Here is a 23246-nt window from a genome sequence, read left to right on the forward strand (position 1 = left end):
TCTCGGCTCTTGCGTAATTTGTCGAGGCATCAGAGCAGAGCGCGAAGGTCTCTTGCCTCCCTCCAAAAACAATAATAACACTTCACGGATGGCAGCGCTAATGGGGCTGAGATTCTGTGTTAGTGGGATCAATGTGGAGGCTTTCCATCTGGAATAACATTTTTCTTGTGCGCCATTTTCCCGAGGAATTTCCTCGTGTGTCGCTTGGCTCAGCAATTGTCGGATTGAGATGCTTCTGACCCTCGCCAGAGGCTTCGTTCGTCCGGTCACAGGAGGTCAAGTCAATCTATAAAGTGTATCGAGAGTACGTGGATATCTTGAGCGCCTGAGAGAGAGAGAGGTTAATGCAAGTCTCTCTAGTGCATGGGTTGAAGGAATATCTCATTAGATAAGACATTAATCTTGACTCGCTGCTCACGACTTTTCCCCGAAATGCCGGAAGTTTGCTCTCAGCGCTCCAAAGCGCGAGATCACAGAACAGAATCTAACCTAATTGAGGCACGTGAAGGCATATCGAAATGTGTGGTGATTGTCTTAAAATAATTTAATTGAATGCCGAAGCTCAATGACACTCTCCATCCGATATAGAAGTTTTGTAGGTGTATCTCGCAGGCAATGCATCTTCCCCATCGAATCTCTCTCTCTCGCGATTCATGGCAATTTAACATAAAAATCGCCAGCAATCGCGCTTATCGCGAAACGGCATCGCGACTTCTTAAATGCGAGAACGAACAGCTGCCTCAATGGAAAACAATTACTCACGTTCCAGCGTCTTCGGAGATGGTGGAATTCTTCGCCGCCACTCCATAATCTCCAACCGTTAAGTAATTCATCGGAACAATGTACACTCTCGGGTCGATATGATGGCTAAACTGTACCATACTGCTGGATTTTTCTATTGGCCATAGGGAAATACGCCAGGGACGGCGAACTGCGCGCTCGCGGTTCTGGCGATGTTAAAGTTCACAGCACAGACATTCTCAAAGATTGCGACTTTGGGAAGTATTTGAGACACTTTCAGAGCCCATCAAGGCTACAAAAATTCATGATTTCCCACTGATAAGGGCGACACTGCTAAAAACCCTAAATGAAGGCGACTGATAATTATAGGAACTGTGACATGTCGCCGCCCGAAGATTTATGGCAGTTTAAAAGGATTTTTAGGGGTTGAGGCGATGCAGACAAAAAAATCGTTAAATCATTGCTGCGCGTCTCAAAATGTTGTCACGGCAGAAAGAGATTGTCGAAGGGTTGTGCCCTCAAACGAGGACTCTCAGTGAGTCACAGCTTGATACAATGTCGCATCGTAAATCCCTCGTTTTTTTCTTCTTTTTTCCCTTAACATTCACACGGTGACTATCAAAAAGTGTGTGTCTCTTGAGTTTTATTTTACAACGCGGGCATTTCCAAGAAGATTCCAGTGCAATTTCAAGGGAAATTTCCCATGATTTTCGGGAAAATGAGGCGGAAAGCGACCTCGTCAAATTAATCTCACGACAGCATCAACTTTGGCTCGAGGTCAGGATTCGAAGACACACACACAGTGTGCGTCTCGCGACGCGAGATTTAATTAACAATGTCATTTTCCCGAGAGAGAGGAAAAAAAACTGTCATTTGCCAGGCCTTAATTGCTTCTATTTCTCAGAACAATAACTTTTTAACAATTTTTGCCCAGCCATTTCCGCGTCACCGCGCTCATCCCGAATTGGATACTTTGGAGTTGCGTCCCAACTATAAAAGTAAATCATAATGTTTTGTGTTGACATGAAACATGGTTGAGATTTGGGATTGGAGAAAAGAGAATGACGAAGGGGGAAAAATTAGGATAATGGCCCCCAAAGAATTTGTCGTCTTAAGCTCTATATTTGAAGTGAAATCGTTAATGCATCACAAGCCTTTTCTCCGCCCAGCGACATGCCTTTAATTGCCCCAAGAGGCTTTTCTTCTTCTCTTCCGTCGCCGCGCGCGCGCCGGCGTGAATTTCGCGTGAACCCATTGACCCCGCGGGCCGCCAGTATTCAAATCATTCCCACGAGCTCATTACGCGGGCCCCAAATCAGGGAATTCGTCCAGAGGCCCCATGTAATTCATTAAGTGGAGTTAATTACTTCAATAATCGTGCGCCGAATAGATTGAGTCATTAGAGCGCTCTGGCGAGAAGGCGTCACACTGGGATTAAAAGTCAATCTCGCGCTTTCTTGGGATCCTATCGGGGATGATCATCTCACGGCGAAATATCTCAATAGCACGCGGAACCCAATGGTGTGAATTTTATAGATGGCAGATCGCCAGATACTCTGGGCTGCAGATGATGGATGATAACGGCGCTAATCGGGCCCAGAGTTCAAGATCGAAGATATGTTTCAATTTGCTGCCAAAGCCACAATCTTCACTCGATTCTCAAGATCTTGATTGCCACATAGAAAAATTCTTGGACTGCTGAGCATTTTCAAAATGCACCCAGTTTATTGAAGTCATTCGTGATTTTAGATCATTAACTTTGTGATTCTTCAATAATCTCTTAAATTTTAGGGGATTTTTTTTAATTTTTTTCAATTTCATACAATTTTCTATCAGATGTCAAAAAATATTTAAATATTTGATCATCTGATGATGAATCCGAGCTTTTTCCTTCTGCCCTAACCAGGATCAAGCCAGGAAGTTATAGAGTGTGATAATGCGTGAGAAGAAAGAAGAAAATTAAGTGAAAATTGCAGTATGAGTATGGCGTCCCTCACGCCAACTTTGCTGACCTCTGGCGACCATATATGGAGAAAATATTTCAATATTACAATCATAATATAGTTATTTTTATCTATTTTGCAATTTTACTTGGAAAATAATCACTTTTTGATTGAGCATCTTCAGCTCATGACCAGAACCGTGGACTTCCTTCGCCTGCGAGGATATTCCAAGCCATCTGGCTGTTTTGGCAACTCTGCGGTCTGTTCTTGAAGAGCAGGCGGAAAAACCACGCGTGCCTCCGTGACAATGATCGCGGCGCGCGGGTGGAGACCAGAGACTTGGTGTAATCCATCAATTGGACACCCAACAATCGGGGCCAGAGAAGTGGCATTCTTGTGAATCACTTAACACTCTCATGGGGCAATTATGGGCAATCGCCGTGGTGCGAGATTCATCTCTCGTCCTGGGCCCTCCAGCTGGACACACGAGTGTCACAGAAAAATGATGGAATACATGCATTCATTAACTGACATGTCAATCCGGGGGACAAAAAAGCCACGCGAGCAAAAAGGCTGATGATGATGGAAGAGTGAGACAAATGTGCGGTTGGATAGTTTTTCCAACTTCGCCTGTCGATTGCCCTTTTTTCTCCCTTTAACACACACACACACACACGAAAAGGAGACTCAATATTCCACCCCCGAGACTCTCGACTTTGGACTCTTGGCCTCGGTTTTTTCCTCCTTCTCTGGCTTTGCGATGGAAATTGCTTCTGGCCATTGACAAAAATGCCCAGTTGCTGATGGGAGAAAAATTTGCAGGAAGCTTGCTTTTTGCCTTGCTGAAGGAAGTGGGGGCAGAATGATTAAAGGGATGGAGAAATTGGTGAAAATCTTGCATAAATTCCATGTCGAGGAATTTCCTCTGCAGACACATAATTGCCGGGTGTAATTGAGGCAATTTCCTCTGAATTTAGACACAATTTTCTTTCACATTTCAATGGGGTTCGCTTCGAAGGCACTTCCTCAGTCTCGTGTTGTGTTTCAAGGGATATTCGAGAAGCTCTGAAAAAGCCAGGTGAATCATATCTCAAGAGGGGTGTGATCCGGCCTATCTGTGAAGTGTTTTGGTAAAAAGAGCGTCAAAAAGAAGGGTTGGATTTCCATTTCACATCTGTTTTGCCATCTTTGATGTTCATTTCCATGATCATCACATTTTATGGCCTCACTTTTTCCCGTGATTGTGAATTTTTTTTTGCCACTGACACACTAAGAGAACACACCATTCATCCATCAATAGACGAGAGAGAGAGGTTCCTCTCTAGTCGCAAAACTGTCGATTCGCTAATTGATCCATCGGATACAGGCAGTAATTCGATACTTTTGATCTCCATTTTCTGCCCAAAAATTCGCCTCTCTCAGGCGACGGGAAAAATTAATCTCAACCGAGAGTGAAGACGCTTTCGAGACACTTTCTCAGTTCATAATTAATTGTGGAAAGTTCTATGACAAATTTGTTGTGTATGTTTTGATGGGGAAAAGAGCTGAAAATCGTGTCTCATTTGTCAGTTTTGATGCTTTTTACGAATTGTATGCACACTTCGACGAGGGGCGAATAACTCTTGATGAATTTCATTGAGAAAGCATGGGTATTAAAAGTCAATTTAATTTGTAGTTTTTGCACTATATATATATATATATAGGAGAGTTTTGAAGTTTCTGCAGAAAAACAGTGATGCGCGCTTTACATGATTTCGTGAAGAAGTCTGTATAGTTAAGAAATTTGCCAACGACTTTTAATGACATTAACAAAACTTGCATAAAGACTGTTAATGTGACGTTGAAAGCATCAACGAAAGAAGAGACATTGGCGTCTTATTGAAGTTTGACAGTATTTTCCATTGCATAATTATGATAAAATTCGCATAATTGTGAGTTAAACATTCGTGATATTGTAATGAGTGTGGATTTTCATTAAAATGACAAGAGTAGAAAATTTTTGGCAACAAATACTTTTACTCCAAATATTTTCAGCATTTCTGGTGACTGGCAATTATAGTTTCAAATTCCCGCAAACGATTCTGCGGAAATGTTGATAGAGAAATGCACACCTCATTCATCACTTGCTCTCTCTCTGTCCGCATTCTCTCGCGAATTGGCCATAATTGTTCCGTGGAAGCGGAAGATTAGAAGAATCACAGCATCCACAAATGGCGTGGGTTTTGATGGCGGGAAAGGAAAGTAATAATGAAAAATTCACCTCTCGACACGCCAGCACTCCTCTTGACGCCACAGAGAACGCCATTGTCTCTGTACTCCATTGTTGTGTCGTAATCCAATCGACTCATAATTCCGACCCACCCTCCAATCACTTCCTGGCCACTTGATCGAGCATTCTGCTCGCCAGCACTGTGAATTTATCTCGCTGGGAAGGGAATTGGCTTCCTCTCCAAGGCACTAGATTTAACACGCTCTTATCGCACCAGAAAACTCTCCTCCTTCTTCTCTCTGGATGTGTTTTGCAGTCTTACTCGCAAATCACTTTTGGCACAGCATGAATTTGATTTGACACAGTTTGACAGCAAACACTTCTTGCCATGCGATCGCACTTATCAGAATTCATCCACCGCTGATAGACGATGTGTTTTCCAGCATTCCAACTTCCTGTTTCTATTTTTGCACTGAAAATTTGATAATGAGACGCTTTATGTCGGAAACAGAGGAAAACGGACAGCCCAACAGACGGAGAGTCTCTCTGGAGAGAGGAAGCACTCAGACGAAATTCTAGTTTCTCATTTTAATACTCACTGAATTGCCTAATAAATTCTGTCTGTAAAGTAGTAATTCTTATTCAAGGGGTTGCTAATATTATTTAACATATTTTCTTATTTTTTTGTGAATCCAAGGAACCTCTTGTTCTTATTCCTAAATGTTTCTCTATGTGTAAATAGTGAATATAATCGAAACCATGTGAGAAGTACAGAAGTGAATTAAATATTCAGCGCAGCCACACTTTTCCTCTGAGTGCACATGAAAAGTTCCCTATTTATTCGCCCAGAGTAGTGGCATTTGCTTGAGCTGCTCACAGCAGAAATCTCCAAGAAGAGACCATATGTTTGGAAAGACTTCTTGTGATTTATGCAGTTGGCAGTGTGGGTGAAGAAGGAAATCCGACATCCGGAGTTTGTGGTTTGCAGCTCGCCTTATCACGCCAGCCAGCAGCGCGGCCGCATAAAAATTCCATTAGACAAAACTCCGCATTGATTCATCTCGGTTAAAGTGATATTCTGTATCATCGTGCGCAAGATGCGGAATTTCAAAATTTAATTAGGCGAGAAAGTGTGAGTGTGAATTGACCCAATGATTAATCCCAGTAAATTAACAGTGGTCAAAATAGAGTTGAGCCTCCAAATAGTTCACAATGAATTCCTAAACAGCATCGACAAGTGCTTCCAATTCATCTCACCCAACAAAAGTGCGAAGCATAAAGAGAGAATTCCTCAACGACCACTAATTGCTACGAATGTCCAGAGCTAAAAAGTCCAATTGCCAATACGGCTTTTCCGACTGTTTGTGCGCATAATTTGTTGCCGAGAGGCGATTTAATTGAAATTTATGAACGCGGGCATGTTTGTGTGCATGTCTCTGGATAAATTATACTTTTAATTATGGACATTTCGGTGGGGGATAAGCAGACAATGAGCCCATTGATTGTCATTCAAATTCGATCGATCCTGACGCGCGCGCTCGCGACTGGAATGGCTGGAATTCAGCTGAATTTTGCACCTTCGCCCTGCGAAGAGACAATCTCCAAGAATGGCAACGAATGGAGAGGCGCGAGACGATGGGGAGAGGGAAGAGGCAGAGGTTTTGAATATATGTCTTGGCTTCGGTCACCACGGACCCTCCGTCTTTAAGGCTGTGCGGCGGGGAAGACGAATATTGGGTGGATGATCTCTTAAGGCACACACATCGAGGCACAATATCCTTTTTTGGCGCATTCCACTCCGGCCGACAAACCATTTGTGACATGTTGAATGCACTTTATTCCATTCTTGGACAACACACTCCGGCACACAGTCACGAAAACCGCCTTCTCTTCTCAAAATACCCCCAAACGAAGTGCGCGCGCGAAAGACGTTCTCTCTGGCGAACGTCCGGAAAGCAACTGAGCGACTGGCGAGCTCGCAGCCGAACACTGACGCTCTCAGACTAGGAGGAATGTTTTGCCGAAGTTCATGTGTGAGCTTAGAAAGAGTTCACGAGACTCTCGCTGGTCAAGTCTTTTGGCACTGACTTAATATTCGCCCCGGTCGCCAATCATTCGGAGCCACTCTCCTATCTTGATCGCATTTTGGGACCAAATGGAGACTACCGAATACTTAATGAGTGCGCTTTATTGTGGCTCTTCGCGAGATCTTCTCCAACACATTTTTATGCTCAACATAGAGCCAGAGGGACTCCCTAACTGGTTTCAATACTCACTGTAATTCCTTGTCTACAAGCCTTAGTTCATCTCACTCACCTGCAAAGAGAGCAAAACAATTTGTTAGTCACAAGTTTGAGCATTAAATTGAAAAAATTTACATGTTTTTGCGATGTATAAACTAAGAAAAAGCAGACTATTTTTAAATTTTCTCAACAATCCTTAAATGTTTTTAGGCTTCTAATGAATATTTCTGGTATTTTTTTTTTATTTTTTAATTTTGCAATCGAAAAACTTTCAAGAAAAGTTCATGTAAGGTAAAAAAGTTAATTTTTTAGGATCTTGGAGTGTGAAAAATCGACTTTAGAAAGTAATATTTATAGTTTTTCCATTAACTTTGCGTTATTTCAGTGAAAAATTCCAATAAAAACAACCTAAAAAAAACTCCTAAAATAATTATTACAGAATAATTTTGAAGTAATTTTTGCAAATTTCACAGCTATATTAACACTAAATATATTTGTACAAGAATTCTTGCGATACATCAGCCGATGTGGAATATTTCAATATTTTAGTTTACCTCAATTAAACATGTTCAAGAGTAATTTGTAGCAAAGTTAAACTCTCAAAGTTCTTCGCTGTTGTTTCTCAGTGTTAACTTGAACTGTGAGAGACACTTTTAAGTTAATTGAAGACGAGGAACTTTGGCAAAAATTCAGAAGATTATGTGTTACAAAACATTGCAATAATCGATGCTTTAGTCAATTCCACAAATTCCACTGACTCAGAAATTAATTCCCGAGAATCTAATCTATTTTGTCTTAGACATTCATCGTGGAAATCGAAGAAGAGCAGCCACTTCTTTATCGCCTCAGTTGTTGTTTACATTATCTGCGGTATTTCGCCGCCATTCGAGCTAATGAATAGTAATTGGATCTCAGGCTGCAAGGAGTCAGACTGATAATGGCTTGTTTAGACAATTTCATAACCTCCCACAAGGCACATTTCAGTGCGGCGCAGTGCAAAAGAACAGTCCAACCATAAGTCGAGGAGTTGCGGTTCCATTTAGAATTTCGGGGATTTGCTTATCGTCTCGTGGGCGGGAAGCATTTTAATTTTTCATCAAAGGAGTTGAACAATTAGTCTTTCTGTGGGTCCGGACGGACTAAAAGGGGGCGTCAATCCACGATGGAGTGGCAGAAGTGGATTCTGAACTTGAGAGGGTCGAGAGAGGGGGCAATCATAGCGGAGTTGGGGTGTCTTCTGGGCTAATGGTCTCAGTTGACGCACCCATTGATGCAAGAGGCTTTCATTTCGGGGAAAGGAGCACTTGAGAGCGAAGAAATCTGATGGATAGAGAAATCTCTTTCTCTCACTCTCCAGAGATGCTCGGATGAATGTGAATTTTTGGAGGTCAAGACTTGGCGATGAGGCGAGTTCAACCTCACAGAACAACCTCGGCCTTTGAGTGTATTGCAAACGACCATAGATGGAAGAATATCTAAGCATAAAACATTTTCTTGTATCGAGAAAACTATGTTCAACATTCTTCGTTTTCTCGTCTCCTCTTGTCTTTCTCTTCTTCTCTGCGTCTTCCCTTTTTTGCTCTCCAGCACTCGGCGATGTGTTGTGTTGTTCCTCGGTTTGGGACTTGAAGGCTCACAGACACGAACACACCGCCGAAGAGTGTTTTAGCCATATTTTTATTTATTTATTCTTCATAAAAAACATATGCCATGTGGTTTCATTTTTACAAAATACACAGACAGAGAGTGAAAACATGAAAGAAGGCACACAAGAAGGATGAGGAGAGACGATGTGAACTAGTGAGAGATATACAAAGTTCATGTAAAATTTCTCGTTAATATTTTAGAGGTCAAATTAGGGGGTTGCCTTCCTCTTCACTGGATGGGAAATGCATGAGGCTGTGGAGGAAAAATAAATAATACAGAGAAACGATGAAGGAGAGGGAAAGAAATTGCTTCCAACTTGCACATCACATCAAGGGGACAATCAATAAGGAAATGAGATCATCTTCGAACACATTGACCAATTGACAGAGAGAACAGAAGAATTTGGTGAATTTTAGAAGAAGATTTTTCAATTTTCTGCACATTCCTTTTATTCTATTGCAGAATAACATTTTTTAAAAGGCTTCCAAGAAGAACAGAAGATTTCTCATATTGCAATTTAAACAATGGACAAATTTAGGAGGTTTAAACGCCTTTTAATAATCTATAAACCACTAAAATTCTCAGTCAAACTCTTGGTCAAACTTGTCTCTGTGAAATACAATCGGAACTTCTACATGCCTTTAGAGTTTAAAGTGTTGCCCTCTGGCGGAAATATGCGGAGAAAATAATTAAATATTAAAATACATTTAACTTTCAAACAAATAGTCAAAAAAGAATGAAGATATTCAAAGAATAATTTCTGGCATAATGATAATTTGTAGATTTTTTCAGTATAAAACACAGACTATGAGAAAAATGTCTCTGAAATTGCTCAATGACAAGCCTTGGACTACTTTTGAAACTATGCACGAGAGGAAAGAAGCCGGAAAACCACTTGAATGTCTCATACATAATGTTTGGGAAAAAGAAAGAAAATAATTTTCTGATTACGCTTATCTTCTGTGAAATTGAAATTTTCCCATTCACTGACATTCACCCTTTCATCTCTCCCCGACCGAGTCTTCGACTCTTTGGAATTTACATATCAAAAAGATGGTTTCAAACTTGCAGGAATCGTCACTGATTGGCCATAAAAATGGGACTTTTATAGACTGTGCAAAGGGAATTTTGCCAATTTTTTTTTCATCATCATAGTGAATTTGATATTATGTCATTGATGGTCAATTGACGGAATGCCAAAAAACGGCGTTTGTATGTCTGCGAATGATTTGGGCCAGTGATCCCGGCAAGTGGAATGTTCGCGGAGAAAATTGCAGCAATAAAATTCCCCGTGAAACACTCAATTTTATTCCTGGGTAATTTATTGAATGGGAATCAAAATAACTCAAAAGGCCAGTCAATAAAAGGCGCTCTTCTCACGCACGGTGACCAAATCGCGGCTGGCGAGTCAATTTTCAACCTCATCAACCGACCGGCAATCAACAAAGAGTTGGCTTTTATTGAATAACAACACCCCAAAAGTCATTTTGGTTATGTGAATGCCAAAAGTGACCGATAAGTTAATTATTTTGGCACTCAAGTATAGAATATATTGTGAAATACAGTTTTAACTCAACACACTCCACTCTTCAACATCTGTTAACGAGAATATAAACCTCAATCATCATGGATGATTGAAAATAGCGACAATTCATCACAATGCTGTGCATTTTTGTTGGCAAAGAATGTTTTTCTTGCAGATTATACTCCAGTTTCTCGAACCGTGAGGCAATTCACCTTGATTGTGGCGATTAATTGAGCCGCCAGCAGAGAGACCAGTTCAGTAAATCATTCCACATCAGATCAGCTGTATAGAGGAGTGTCCCTTTGGGAAGGATCTCTCTTCCAGGAATTTCTGCCAAATAGTGTCTCGCTGCCATTTGAGAGAGGCGCGCATTCAGAGAGATTCAAATCTCCGTGACGAAGCCTCTCTGTCCCTCCGCGCCAATCTGCAGATTTGAGCGAGTGAGATGGAGAGAGAAGGTTCCTTATGGACACTTTTTTCCATCCTCATCATCTGCCTCACCGCTGAGAAACATGGCATTAACATAAGGAGTGGTTCAATGCTGAAATTGTTCACTCTCCCTATCAAGATGCCAATCACAAATTGTTGCTCAGGCTCGTGGTTGCATCTCTCTGTGACCCATGACAAAGGAATTGAGGCACCCCAGAAGACAACATTTTGAATCTCCAGAGTGTCACTTTTACACATCATTGATCTGATCGAATTCCCCGCGATAATTTATTCAAATTTCATCCGAATTGTGAGCCGAAAGAGGGAGAGAGAACAGCAAATGAGAATATCATAAATTTTCCTTAGCATCCCCTTCTTCCTCTTGACATTCTCAACCCCACAGACAAAGTCACATGGAGGAAGTTGATAATGCCGTCTTTTATTGCGCATGAGAATAAAAATCATATGTGCATAAGAGAGTGATACTTAGCAGAGTGGCAGTTGCGAGATTAGAGTGATGATAGCCAGGAAAACCGCCCAGAAACACTAATCTTGAATTAGGGCCTCGTTGAGGATCGAATTTCATAGGGAAGAGTGAAGGAGAAGCATGAAGAAATGAGGTAGAGAGTAAGTAAACTGATATGGATCCCTTCAAGATTTTAACGGTCGTTTGTGTCACATTGTTTTGACAGTAAATTTTTTTAGTCACGACTTTCGCTATACTCACAATCTTTGTAAATATTCAATTCAAATCTTCAAGTCATTGTGTCGCAATTGAGGTCATTTCTGCCGACACTATAAAACCATAGAAATTTCATATTTCAATTAGCATAAATTGTTGAAATGAATGACTTTTCTCTCAGTTCGCCAAACAAAGATTGATTCTGTTCAAATCAAGGGGCAGATATTATGATCGGAAGCGGTGTACAGCTTTTACAGAAGTGTTAGAAATTTGATGTGTTGAAATATTTACAATATTTCCATCACAAAAGTATCTGATTCAACAAATTGAGGCATTTTGAAACAGTTGAAGGAGTCTAAAGTGGGATGAAAAATGCATTTCAAAGCATTCAGAAGTGTCTAAAGTGTCGAAGATTCATCTGATTCGAATGTCTTGAGCAGAAAATTTGGTAAAAGAGCCAAAAACTCTCCTCTGGCGCAGTGCATGACCCCAAAATTCACTTCCTAGTGCTGCGATCGCACGATCGTCTGCCTCTCTTTGGATACCTGGAGAGGCAAAAGTCTGCTCAATGCGACGGAGCTATGAGTGAGGAATTGTCGTTGAACAACTGTTGTCTTGTCGGCGAGTCTCTTCCACCTACACAAAAGTATATCCGCGCCTTTGTGTTTGTGGTGTGTTGAGATTTCTCAAGTGTGCAGCAGCGCAGAAGACGAATGGGAAAAGGGCAACGCGGAGAAGGCAAAAGTGGTCGCGGCAACTTGTCCCAGAGGCCACGGAGGGTGGGTCGTGCAGTTTACGATCAAGAGTTATGGAATGATCATCATCCAAAAGCAGAGAATGCGATCTTCTAGTTGGGAATTTCAATTGCAAGGCAATCATAGGCAATTGTTGGGGTCTCCAAGAGTGAAATTCTCCCCACGTTCAGGCCGTGGCAGAGCCAATTTACATTGGACAACTGGGTGCCCAGCCTCTTGTTCTCATGCCGGCCGGGGCATTCTTTGGAACGCCATCATCATTCAAATAATTGCATTCAATAAAATAGCACACACATCACCTCCTCTGCAGATTTGCGCTCTTGCCATTGACCTCCGGGCGCGCTCTCCTTAGGCGTCCTCCGGATCTCATTAATCGCCACCATTAATGTGTAATTGCAATTTCGGCAGATCCTCAAACGCGCAACCGATTTTTTTCCCCCTACAATTCCAAATCCCCAATAAATAAGGCTCAATTTAGCCCATTTGAGCCACTCGATGCGGTAATAAATTGATTTGTTTGAAAAACTCTTCGCGGTGGCCAAATTGTTGGAATACTTTCCCAATTTTAATCCCACAAATAAATCATCAATATATATTCTCCCCACAATAATATCCTCTTAACCCGCTTTTTCCCCTGGATCGCCATCAATTAATAATATGACCGCCACACTAAAACAATGCGAGCGCGCTATGGCTTTTCCATTTAGCATCGAAGCCCATGAGTCTCGGTCGACTTGGGAGAATATCTCAATTGAGGCGATGCACTCGAGAGATCATCGAGTTTCGAATTTATATCTTATTAGAGAGGCATTCTTCTTGCGATTAAGAAACAAACGGAGAAGAAATATCGGATGCTGAGCCAACCACCCACGATGAGACTCTCCGCGCGCGGCTTTTCCCAATGCAATGGAGGTCTCGCCACGTCCCATAGAGCTCATGAGCGTGCCTTCAGCTCTGGCGACAGCGTCTTGCGATCGTGTCGCATCGAAATGCTCTTTTTCTGCCATATTCGCGATTTGTATCTTCAAAAAATTCCACATAATCTCCTGACGTTGCAATTCAAAGTGACAAAGTGCGCGCCACAGAGAACTGTCAAATCTGACAAATTGATTTGAAAACTAACCGCTCTGCTTCCCTCAATATTAATCATTGCAATTTAATATGATAATGAGCTCAGGCATTTCATTTGACGGGTGATTAGCGCTGATTATTCAAATTAACTTTCAGCATCATTTCATATCCAATATCTTCTCAACCATTAATGGCGCCCTTCCGCTGGGCATTTGTCACTCTCTCGCTCGCTCGCTTTCCGGCGTGTCAGTCGCAGGGATTAGGCGCAGCTAAAGCCACTGCCAAGGGTCATGACAGGCGCTTCCAGAGGACCAGAACACTGACCAGTGCACGCCAGTCGCAAAGAGGGCAAATTAAATGCACCGTGGGTTGTGCATTTGGATCTTAATCACCATATTAAATCAATTTATATCGTTTAGTTTGCATTAAGTCGTCTCGCGGGGCGGTTAAGTCGGTTTTCTGAGGTGTTTCTGCTTATATGGAGACTGCTAGAAAGTGCTGCAATTCAAGTGTCGAAGTAACCGATTATCTACAGCTCAAGATTTCCCTATGAGAGACCTTTGGATAGTCAAAATCCACTACTTGTCTGCCTTTTGGCTTCCTCTCTCTGTCTGTGTTTTGCGGAAAATAGGAGAAACTATTGAGCTGTGTTGCAACTTCTTACTGTTTTTGCCTTCGCTCGGACGATGAGAAGTAATAGTGCTTTTGCCATCCCAACAACAGCAAAAGCGGGCGAGAGAAAAAGGATGAAAATCGATGGAGCAAAATCCAATTTTACACCACGGCGTCCCTACATACGGAGATTAGTATTTATCCTCCCACTAGAGGCCAATATAAATTGAAAAGCAGAATCAGGCGATGCACGGCACAACTGCACACGCACATGGGCAGGGGCATTTGTTATGGTGTCCAGAAGGGTAACACCTACGCGGAATTTATCCCACCAAGACGCGGGATTGGCCATCAAGCTCGCCGAGCCCCGAGTTAATTATTCCTCTAATGTGGGACTCTCTGATGATGTCCACCCAGAGAAGGGAGAGGGAGGATTTTTTCCACACACACAAACACACAGAGGGATTTCTCCATGAGCGAAGTGCAATTGAGATCCACAATGCCGAATGATGATTGTGCAGATTACGCAATTTGCAGTCGGTGTATTGGATTTTTGCTCCGGTCGTGGGCCGTTGTGTACTTTGGATTTGCAATCAACCACGTATTCATGGCTTAATGAAAATTTTGATTGATTTCCAATGGGTTTTTGTTGCCTCATTCTCCCCCACTAATGATCTTCTTTTCACACCACACACACACTCTCTCTCTCTCCCTGTCCACGCATCGGGGGAGGAAAGAACTCCTCTCTGCTGAGCTATTAATCACTTGGAGGCTCTCTCGGGGATCCGCGCTTCCAGGATGCGTAATCCTTGAAAAACATCTAAAATCACGAACACTTTTCCCAACCACATGTGTCTCCGCTCGGCGCTCTCTTGCCGCGCACATCATGTGCATCTAATTGCCTCCAGAAGGGCGCGCGATGGATTTCCTGGCGGGCGGTGGGGCGGGGGGTGGTTTTAATTGCCAATTCCCGCCTTTCTTAGAAGCAACATATCACGCTGGAAGACATTCCTCAGGGATATTGGGCCACTCCCCGAAAAACAACTTTCCTACTTTATTCATTTGCCATGCGAAGAATTGCAACAATCGAGTTGATCTTGAGCTAGAACTTCGAGAATAAGCCAAGGGGAAGTGTTAGGAAGTGAAAATGGTGAAAAACAATAAAATATTCATTTCCTGAGCGCTTCTTTTACTGCCAAATCATTCCGATTCTTTGGATTTCTTTGGATGTTCTACGTAGAAAAAATCAGAATAATTCTTTTCTGGGTTATGTAATGAATCAAGGATAGATTTAGTGAATAATTTGCATTTGAATTGAGCATTTACATAAAATAAACATTGCTGTTCTGCATCTTTCATGCTCAATCTCAATTGTCGTTCAATTGCTTGAGTAGATACAAGTCAATGTGTTGAATTCCAATCCCTAATCTAGCACTGTGACAACTCTGCGCGTGGCAAATACAAATGAGGCGATATTTCTCGCGAAAAATGATCCAAATGCAGTGTTCGCGGCAAAAGGAACGCCAGACACATGCCACAGGCCGGAAATAGAGAAAAAGGCCTGGGATTAAATAAATCTTCATGAGGCAGAAAATTCATTTCGGCCCAGAGATTGCGATTTCGGGTGAGTCAGAAAACCTTGCCTTCGATGATCGCGCTGAGGCAACTTCTTCGCGTTCCACCATCGACAGCGGAGAAGAACAAAAAGTCCAGGCTTAATTTATAGTCCAGTCTTTTGACTGCACAGAAGAGAAGAAAAAATCCACCGTAAAATTTCAACTCTTCTACACACAAAAATATTAATCACTCTCCGTTGAGGAATATGATCGTGATGACTTTTCTACGAAAAGTCTCTTGGGTTTCCTTCCAAATCATCAACTATGACCTTGGTGGATTTTGCTGGGACAAACAATGTGAGAATTACAAGTTTATATATTCGTCTTTTTATCCGCAAACTCCTTTTATTGCTTCTCAATCATTAAAGGTGATTCTTTTTTGCTGCGTCGCTCGGAATTAAATGGAAATTCCTCACTTTGTCCGTGTCTTGTGTCCTCCTTCGCGGACGAAAGACAAAAACACCTCAAATCGACCGCAAGTATTTCATATTGTCAGGCACACGGAAGAGTAAATCTTCGGGGAGACACTTTAATAGACATTCGAGGAAATACGCGAGCATCGAAAGTGAATTTAAAGAGAGTTTTGGTTGATGGTTTGGGAAGATGGATGAGTATGGCTGTTTGATATATTTGAATATTTTTCACTCCATAATCAAATTATAATGCTTTATGAGTCTGACGAAGTGTTCAGATATTTCCTGCACTTCTCATGTTGATCACTTTTCCAGGAATTTCCCCAAATGCTCTCTCTGCGTCTCTCCGCTAATCACATGACCAGAAACCTTCTGACGTAACTTCCTCGCCTCAGAAATCATGCCTAATTTCACGTGAAGAATTTAATTGAGCGTAACGATAATTTTCTCTGAGAGTGTCAGAGCTTCGCTCTTGTATTTGTCCAAGGCAAAGAGGCCTCCATTGTGTGTACATTTGCTACGCGACAAGAAGAATTCCAACAATTGGACCAACAAGAAGTGTTTTGCCAAGGGAAACCACGATAAACATCATCACTCCATATCATCTCAGATGTAATTTACAGTCTCACTGCCAAGTGAGTTGATTAATTTGCATTTTTTCGGCGATACAGTCGGGCAGGAAGGCAAAAAAAACTGACTCTCGGGACCAGCAGAGAAAACAAATAAGCCGCGTAATGATAATTGAAATTAAATGTTTCGCACCTTCTGAACTCGCGGCCACTGGATAATTCGTGGGAATTTTAATTTTACACTGTTTTTTACCGGGCTTTTGGCCAGACAAAATTTCACGGTGCTTCCGTTTGTGTGACCATTGCGGGCGTGCGTGGCAGGTTAACCCTTTGCACACCATGCCAGAGTCTCTGCATGACATTGTATCGTTGAGATTTGTGCACAATGAAGGGTCAAGAGAAATTGAATTCAACACAGCACAGATAGATTCTTGGCTTAAATCGATTCACGCTGAGGTTCTTCATACTTTAGTCATCCTTTGTGACTGTTTTTCTCATCACATCTTTGTCTGGCCTTTTGCATTTGCCATTTGTATGGAAATGTGAGATACTTCGTGACGAATTACAATGATTTCATTGATCAATATTTCCTGGGAAGACACTGAGTGTGTCTATAGCGATGCACTCGCATGAATCTTTGACCGCGATTTCAGTGGTCAAATCGTTAAATGAATTTTTTATTTATTGCTCCAGCGATGACTTCTGAGAAAGTGACTCATTTAGATTGGAAGAAATTCAATTATTGGTCCATGCGCGATAAAATGTCCAGAACGGAGTGGAATTGGATGTTAAAGAGTGTGTGGTTCGGCTGTGTCGAAAATTGCGGCGATAAGAAGCCCATGAGAGGCCCATGAATTGGACTGAAAACGCGCTGTTTGCGCCTTATCAGTGGAGAGGAAGTTCCAGTGGAATTTCATTAACATCCGAATGGCAATAATTCACAAAACAAGTGCTCTCGGGAGTGAGTAAATCTTGCGGTTGTGTTTACAATTGCCATGCCATTTAGTCTGTGGCAAATGGCAAATAGATAAGAGAGACAACAAATGATCCCAAATAATTAGCAATGATAATTTGTCAGGCGCTCATCTTAGGGCGGGGCGGAGTTGAGTAAATATTGCTGCGGCTGACAAAATAAATATGACAGTATAAACATGTTGTGAACTGCCGATAAGATTGGCTCATCCCCGGGCCAGCTTGACACGCTTTTAACCCCTTCTTATCAGCGAATTTGCAGCCTCTCCAGCCCAGTCAGAGTCAGTGCACTTCGCGAGGAAGCAGATCACTTTTCCCACCACTCCACTTAATTACTTCTCCAGCACCGCGTTGCAGACCAACTGCAGCCGCGCTCAGAGGCAGCACAGCTGGGGAATGAGTTCCCAGAGGGCTGATAACTTCCCTCTCAAGCGCTGCTGCTGCTACTTCTCGGGAAACACCAAATCCGTGAATTGTTCAAAGTGCGCGAGAATGAAAGTCGCACTTAACTTTGCGATTATTCAATCATTTCTTTGATTATGCCAAAAAATTGTCGCTTTCTGCGCTGTGGTCCTATTTTTAGGTGTTCAAATGCAGTTTATGGTAAATTTTGTGACTGTTTGACGGTTATTTAAGCTGAATTCAAACTCCTGAAACCAATTTTGCCTTTAGGAAATACAATAGGAACTTCTACATGCCCTTTAAACGTGATCAGCTGATCAGTTTGTCAGATTTTTGATTATTTTGCAATTTTACTAAGAAAAAGATCTTTTTTTTTCGTCTTTCCTCTTGTGAAAGTCAAGCTGACATGGAATGTCAGCACTTGCTCGCCCCCTAAAACACTCCCAGCACCCCGTCAATGGACAAATGCGCTCTCAAAGTCAAATGCGGGAAGCGAAAAGAATTTAATTAACCATGCGGACTTCCATATCGGGCGAGCTACATCGAAATGCGTTTTCATATACACAAATTAACATGGTTCCCGCTCCCCGGCCGCGCGCATTACATATTTATAAAACGACAAGCACACAAGATGGTAACATCCAGATATGGATTATGGTGAGCTGGGCTTCTCTATTCATGCGACTGCATGTTTTGCAAGCGCGCGCGATTCGCGAGTAGCGGGAAAGCCTCCTCCGCGAGTCGCGGAAATTTCCCACTGAGGACACACTGGAGGGGAGTGAGAGATGCCACATGATTTATGTTGGCCCACGAGACGCGTGGGCTGATGATGGGTTTCATGAGAAAGTTCATGGGGAAGTGTGAGTAACCTACATATGCAGAATCTTCGCGACTCAGCCACAATTGACGCTCCTCACCTGGAAAGACAGGGAGAGAAGAAGTGGGCATTAGTGATGTGCAATGTGCAGATATGTAATGATGCATGGGTGACAAATGCTCGGGCAAGAAGTGATTTAGAATGGCCATTGTGGTGATTGTGCAAAATTCCACCCCGCGTGGCCAGCAATGTTAATTCATACGAGGCACGAAAGTGATTTTCGTGTTCATCGGCAGGGCCTTCGTTGTATTGATTTGCATATTTCACATGTATCATGTGCACAGCTCTCTTGGGCGCGCTGGCAAATCCATTTGGTGGGACACATATTCCGATGCTGGCTGGAATTGATTGTGTTTGTTTTTGCGAGGGACTCTTGGGGGCTGCTGTGGAGTGCGTAGGCCGAATGCAATTATATCCGAGGCTCTCTGGGTGTTGGCGGTCAATGGAATTAGTCCAGGGAGTGCCGCGGACCAGACCTAATTTCACCTCTATGAATATATTTTGGCATTCTGACATTCTTGTGGATCATTTCGCGATCATTGCACTGGTGAAAAAAACCAGTCTTTGCCTCTTCACTGAATTTTCGGGTACAAATATATCGCTCATGGGCTGAAGATGCTCAGTTTTGCCGGAGAATCTCAGCCAAAATGCTGCTCTTTAGCGTCTTGGGGGTCTTCTTGACCTCCGCCAGTGTTCAGTGTGGTTCATACAATTCAATTATCGACATGTACTACTGGAAGTCGGTTAAATTTGAAACTCTCCCCGTGAAAAGTAAGTCACTTTTAGCATTTACACAGTTTGTTGACTAATCACTGAACTCTTGTACATTCAGAGGACGCGTTCATCGGACCATTTCCCTACTTCATTCCCGAGAACAACGATGTTCTGGGTTCTGGATATCATGCCAACAGTGGAACGATGTTTGTCACGATAGGACGACTTCGAGAAGGAGTTCCGTCGACCATCAATGCCTTCTGTCCTGACGACTACGCGCCGGGAAGTAGTCCTTCGATTTGGGGCTTTCCCAACTTCCAAGTCAACACCCTTCAACCCGAGGATTACAGCTACAGAGATCGCAGGGATGTTTCAAAGGATTCTGACTCAAGCGAAGATGACACATTTAGACATAACAAGCCTTACGGATCCTTCGGATCCTTCAGTCCGCCTAATTACCGCATCATCTCGGTTTATCATCCAATCGTCGATGATGTGTGCGACAGATTGTTTCTTATAGACACAGGAACCATCAGAACCAACGACGATGTCAGATATTGGGTGCAAAAGCCCGCTTTATTGGTCTATGAATTGCCCCGCAATGGATGCTCGACGAGGAACTTTCCACTACTCAGGAGAATTGAATTGCCTGAGAGTGTGTGGAAAGATCCTCTGGGATTCGATTATGTGGCCCTTGATTACCAAAACAAGGGCGGTTGTGACGATTTGATGCTCTACTTTGATAACATCTTCGATAACTCAATCGTTGCCTATGATTATGTGAAGAATGACTTCTGGATGTTCTCAAATCACTCATCCTTCGTTCCTGTGCCCAGTGAATCCTACATTCTGGATAAATACCAACTGAATTACGGTGTGATGAACGTTGAAGTCGGCTGGCCGGATAAGAAAGGCAACAAGATTGCTTACTTCAGTCCCGGAGCCAGTACTGGTGAATACGCAACAACCACGAAGACTTTGAGGAACAAGAAGAAGGCTCCTTATTCTTACGGCGCAGAATTCAGGATTATAGGCTATCGCGGTTGTCAGGCGACCATTCATAGGCAATTCTTCGACAAGAAGTGCGGAGTTATGTTCTTCGCCAACATGGCTTCGGGCCAAGTGACTTGTTGGAATGTTGGGAAACCCATGAATCCCAACAATATTGGATTGATTTTCCAACCAGATCCTTTCGAAGTGTTTGGCGATGTTTACGTGGACAGCGAAGGATACCTTTGGATGCACTCTTGCCACATTTATCAACTTCTGGGCAGCACTGAACCTTTGGACCTTAAAACAGTCAATTCCCGAATAAGGAAAGTCAGAGTTTTGGACGCTATTCAAGGAACTGTTTGTGACACTTTCGGACAACTTCCCGATGAAATCGCTTGGGAGTATTTTGAGGAGTTGTAGAGTGAAATTTGATGAATAAAACAACAATCAACGTGTAAACAGATTAAGAACTGAATGCACAAATTCTAATAAATCAAGATTTTTTTTATCAGCTGATCACAAGTTATTGCCACAAGTCGAGCCATTCAATCGTCTCTAGCAAGAATCGATAAGATGACGAGGCACACCTGAAGACGCTCACCAATGCTAAGAGATTCTGACACACGACGCACGACTTTTCCTGTCTTTCCACAATATAATCCCTCATAAATACAGTCGTTGAAATTGAGTTAGTCACGTTGCTTTTCTCTTCATTTTGTATTAAAGACGCAACAAATTAAAATTTTCTTCTGTTTATGATTTGAAGTTCGCTTCTGTATATTCAGAGTGCATTATGATCACGAGCCATTAGGTCGACAACCTAAACTCATTAGTAGATTTTCTTCTATAAAAATGCAGTTCCGCAGACGAAGAAGCTCAGTTCTGGATGAAATCTCAAACGAAATGCTGCTCTTTTGTGTTTCGTGGGTCATCTTGACCCTTTGGAGTGTTCAATGTCAGTCAATTGTCGATGAGTATCAGTGGAAAGAAGTTCAATTTGCAAATCTCCCTTTATCAAGTGAGTTTCATCACAGTTTTGCTGCTATTTTCTTTAACTCTGCATGAAATACATGGACTTGTTTATGTTTTACTCTCCCAGCGGATGCCTATATCGGACCATTTCCTTACTTCCTACCGGAGAATAATGATGTCCTGGGTTCTGCATATCATGCCAAGAGCAGGACCATGTTTGTTGCCATATCACGGCTGAGAGAAGGAGTTCCATCGACTTTGAACGCTTTCTGTGCAGATGATTACGCGCCAGGCAGCAGTCCTGTGCTTTGGGCTTTTCCTGACTACAAAACCAATACACTTCATCCCGAGGACTTCAGTCAAGGAGCTCGCAGTGTTAAGGAACCGCCTGAAGAGCCAGTAGATGAGTTTAGACATAAGAGACCTCTTGGATCGTACAGTCAATCGAATTACCGCATCATATCGGTTTATCATCCAATCGTGGATAATGAGTGCGACAGATTGTTCATTCTAGACACAGGAATCATGAGAAACACAGACGACACGACGTACTTTGTCCAAAGACCTGCCTTATTGGTCTACGATCTCTCGCGGTATGTTTGTTCTTCGGGAAATGTTCAACTGATAAAGAGGGTCGAATTGCCGGAAAGTGTGTGGAAAAATTCGCTAGGCTTCGATTATCCAACAGCAGATTACCAATATAAGGGTACTTGTGATGATTTGTTTGTCTACATGAACAACATCTTTGACAATTCAATCGTCGTACTTGACTATGCAAAGAATGACTTCTGGATGTTCGCCAATCACTCCTCCTTCGTTCCTGTGCCCAGTGAATCGCAAGTTCTGGACAATTACCAACTCAACTATGGCACAATGAATGTGGAAGTCGGCTGGCCGGATAAGAAAGGCAATAAGATTGCCTATTATGCGCCCGGAGCGAGTACAGCGGAATACGCGACGACCACTAAAGTTCTGAAGAACCGTCGAATGACTCACACTTATGGCGCTGAGTTCAGGATTGTAGGTTATGAAGGCTGCAAGGGATCCATTCATAGGCAATTCTTCGACAAGAATTGCGGAGTTATGTTCTTTGCTCATATGGCTTCAGGTCAGGTGACGTGTTGGAACGTCGGGAAACCATTCAATCCCAACAATTTGGGAGTGATTCTGCAAACGGATCCTCAAGAGGTCTTTTCGGAAGTTTATGTGGACAGCGAAGGATACCTTTGGATGCACTCTTGTCACATTCACCAGCTTCTGGGCAGCACTGAACCTCTAGATCTGACTCAGGTTAACTCCCGAATAAGGAAATTCAGAGTTTTGGACGCTATTCAAGGAACTGTTTGTGACACTTTCGGACAACTTCCAGATGAAATTGCTTGGGAGTATTTTGACGAGTTGTAGAGTGATTTTAAGATGGAAATAAATCAATGCAAAAAAAACCCATTTACTTTGACATAAATCTCAGTCGATCAATTCCTTATTCCGGCAAATTGTGTGCTGAATATTCACTTAATGCTCCTTTTGGGCATCTTTCTCAGACTGTTTTTCCATGCGAAAGGCTGGGCAGAGGAGAAAAATAATCACACGCAATCCTGCGAATCACTATACTTTTGCCCCTTCGTCGGAGCTTTTTCGTGACTTTTTCATCCGTGTTGTGACGGAATTAAGCTCTCTTAATCTGCCGGGCCTTGATTTTCCTTCGTCACACGAGAGAAAAGGAAGTCTGATTGATTGGATGGCATTTTAGGTTGGGAAATCAATGAGGATTTTTGGCCACGCAAGGCGAAATGCGATGCACTGCGTGCTTCTGGTTTGCTTGCAAAGTGCAGCCTTAAGATCTGCCAGAGAGAGAGAGAGA

General features: G+C 42.5%; 2 protein-coding genes across 2 annotated transcripts in view; one reads left to right on the forward strand and one right to left on the reverse strand.

The window, feature by feature from the left end:
* LOC132255874 (teneurin-m) overlaps window positions 1-23246 on the reverse strand; it is a 115787-nt gene that overhangs the window by 31575 nt on the left and 60966 nt on the right. The window lies entirely within an intron of this gene.
* On the forward strand, window positions 21266-22819 carry LOC132265773 (L-dopachrome tautomerase yellow-f2-like). Its single transcript, XM_059766547.1, has 2 exons — window positions 21266-21431; window positions 21513-22819. Exons 1-2 carry the CDS (start codon window positions 21266-21268, stop codon window positions 22787-22789), a joined length of 1443 nt encoding a protein of 480 aa, XP_059622530.1. The 3' UTR covers window positions 22790-22819.

This window comes from Phlebotomus argentipes, unplaced genomic scaffold (genome assembly GCF_947086385.1).
Source record: "Phlebotomus argentipes unplaced genomic scaffold, Phlebotomus argentipes genome assembly contig_5, whole genome shotgun sequence".
NCBI classification, from domain to species: domain Eukaryota; kingdom Metazoa; phylum Arthropoda; class Insecta; order Diptera; family Psychodidae; genus Phlebotomus; species Phlebotomus argentipes.

Excerpts from the sequence above, each read along its gene's own strand:
- LOC132265773 (XM_059766547.1), top strand. The coding sequence starts at position 21,266 with ATGCAGTTCCGCAGACGAAGAAGCTCAGTTCTGGATGAAATCTCAAAC. Across the intron at positions 21,432-21,512 it reads TGCAAATCTCCCTTTATCAA|CGGATGCCTATATCGGACCA; the intron begins GTGAGTTTCATC and ends TTACTCTCCCAG.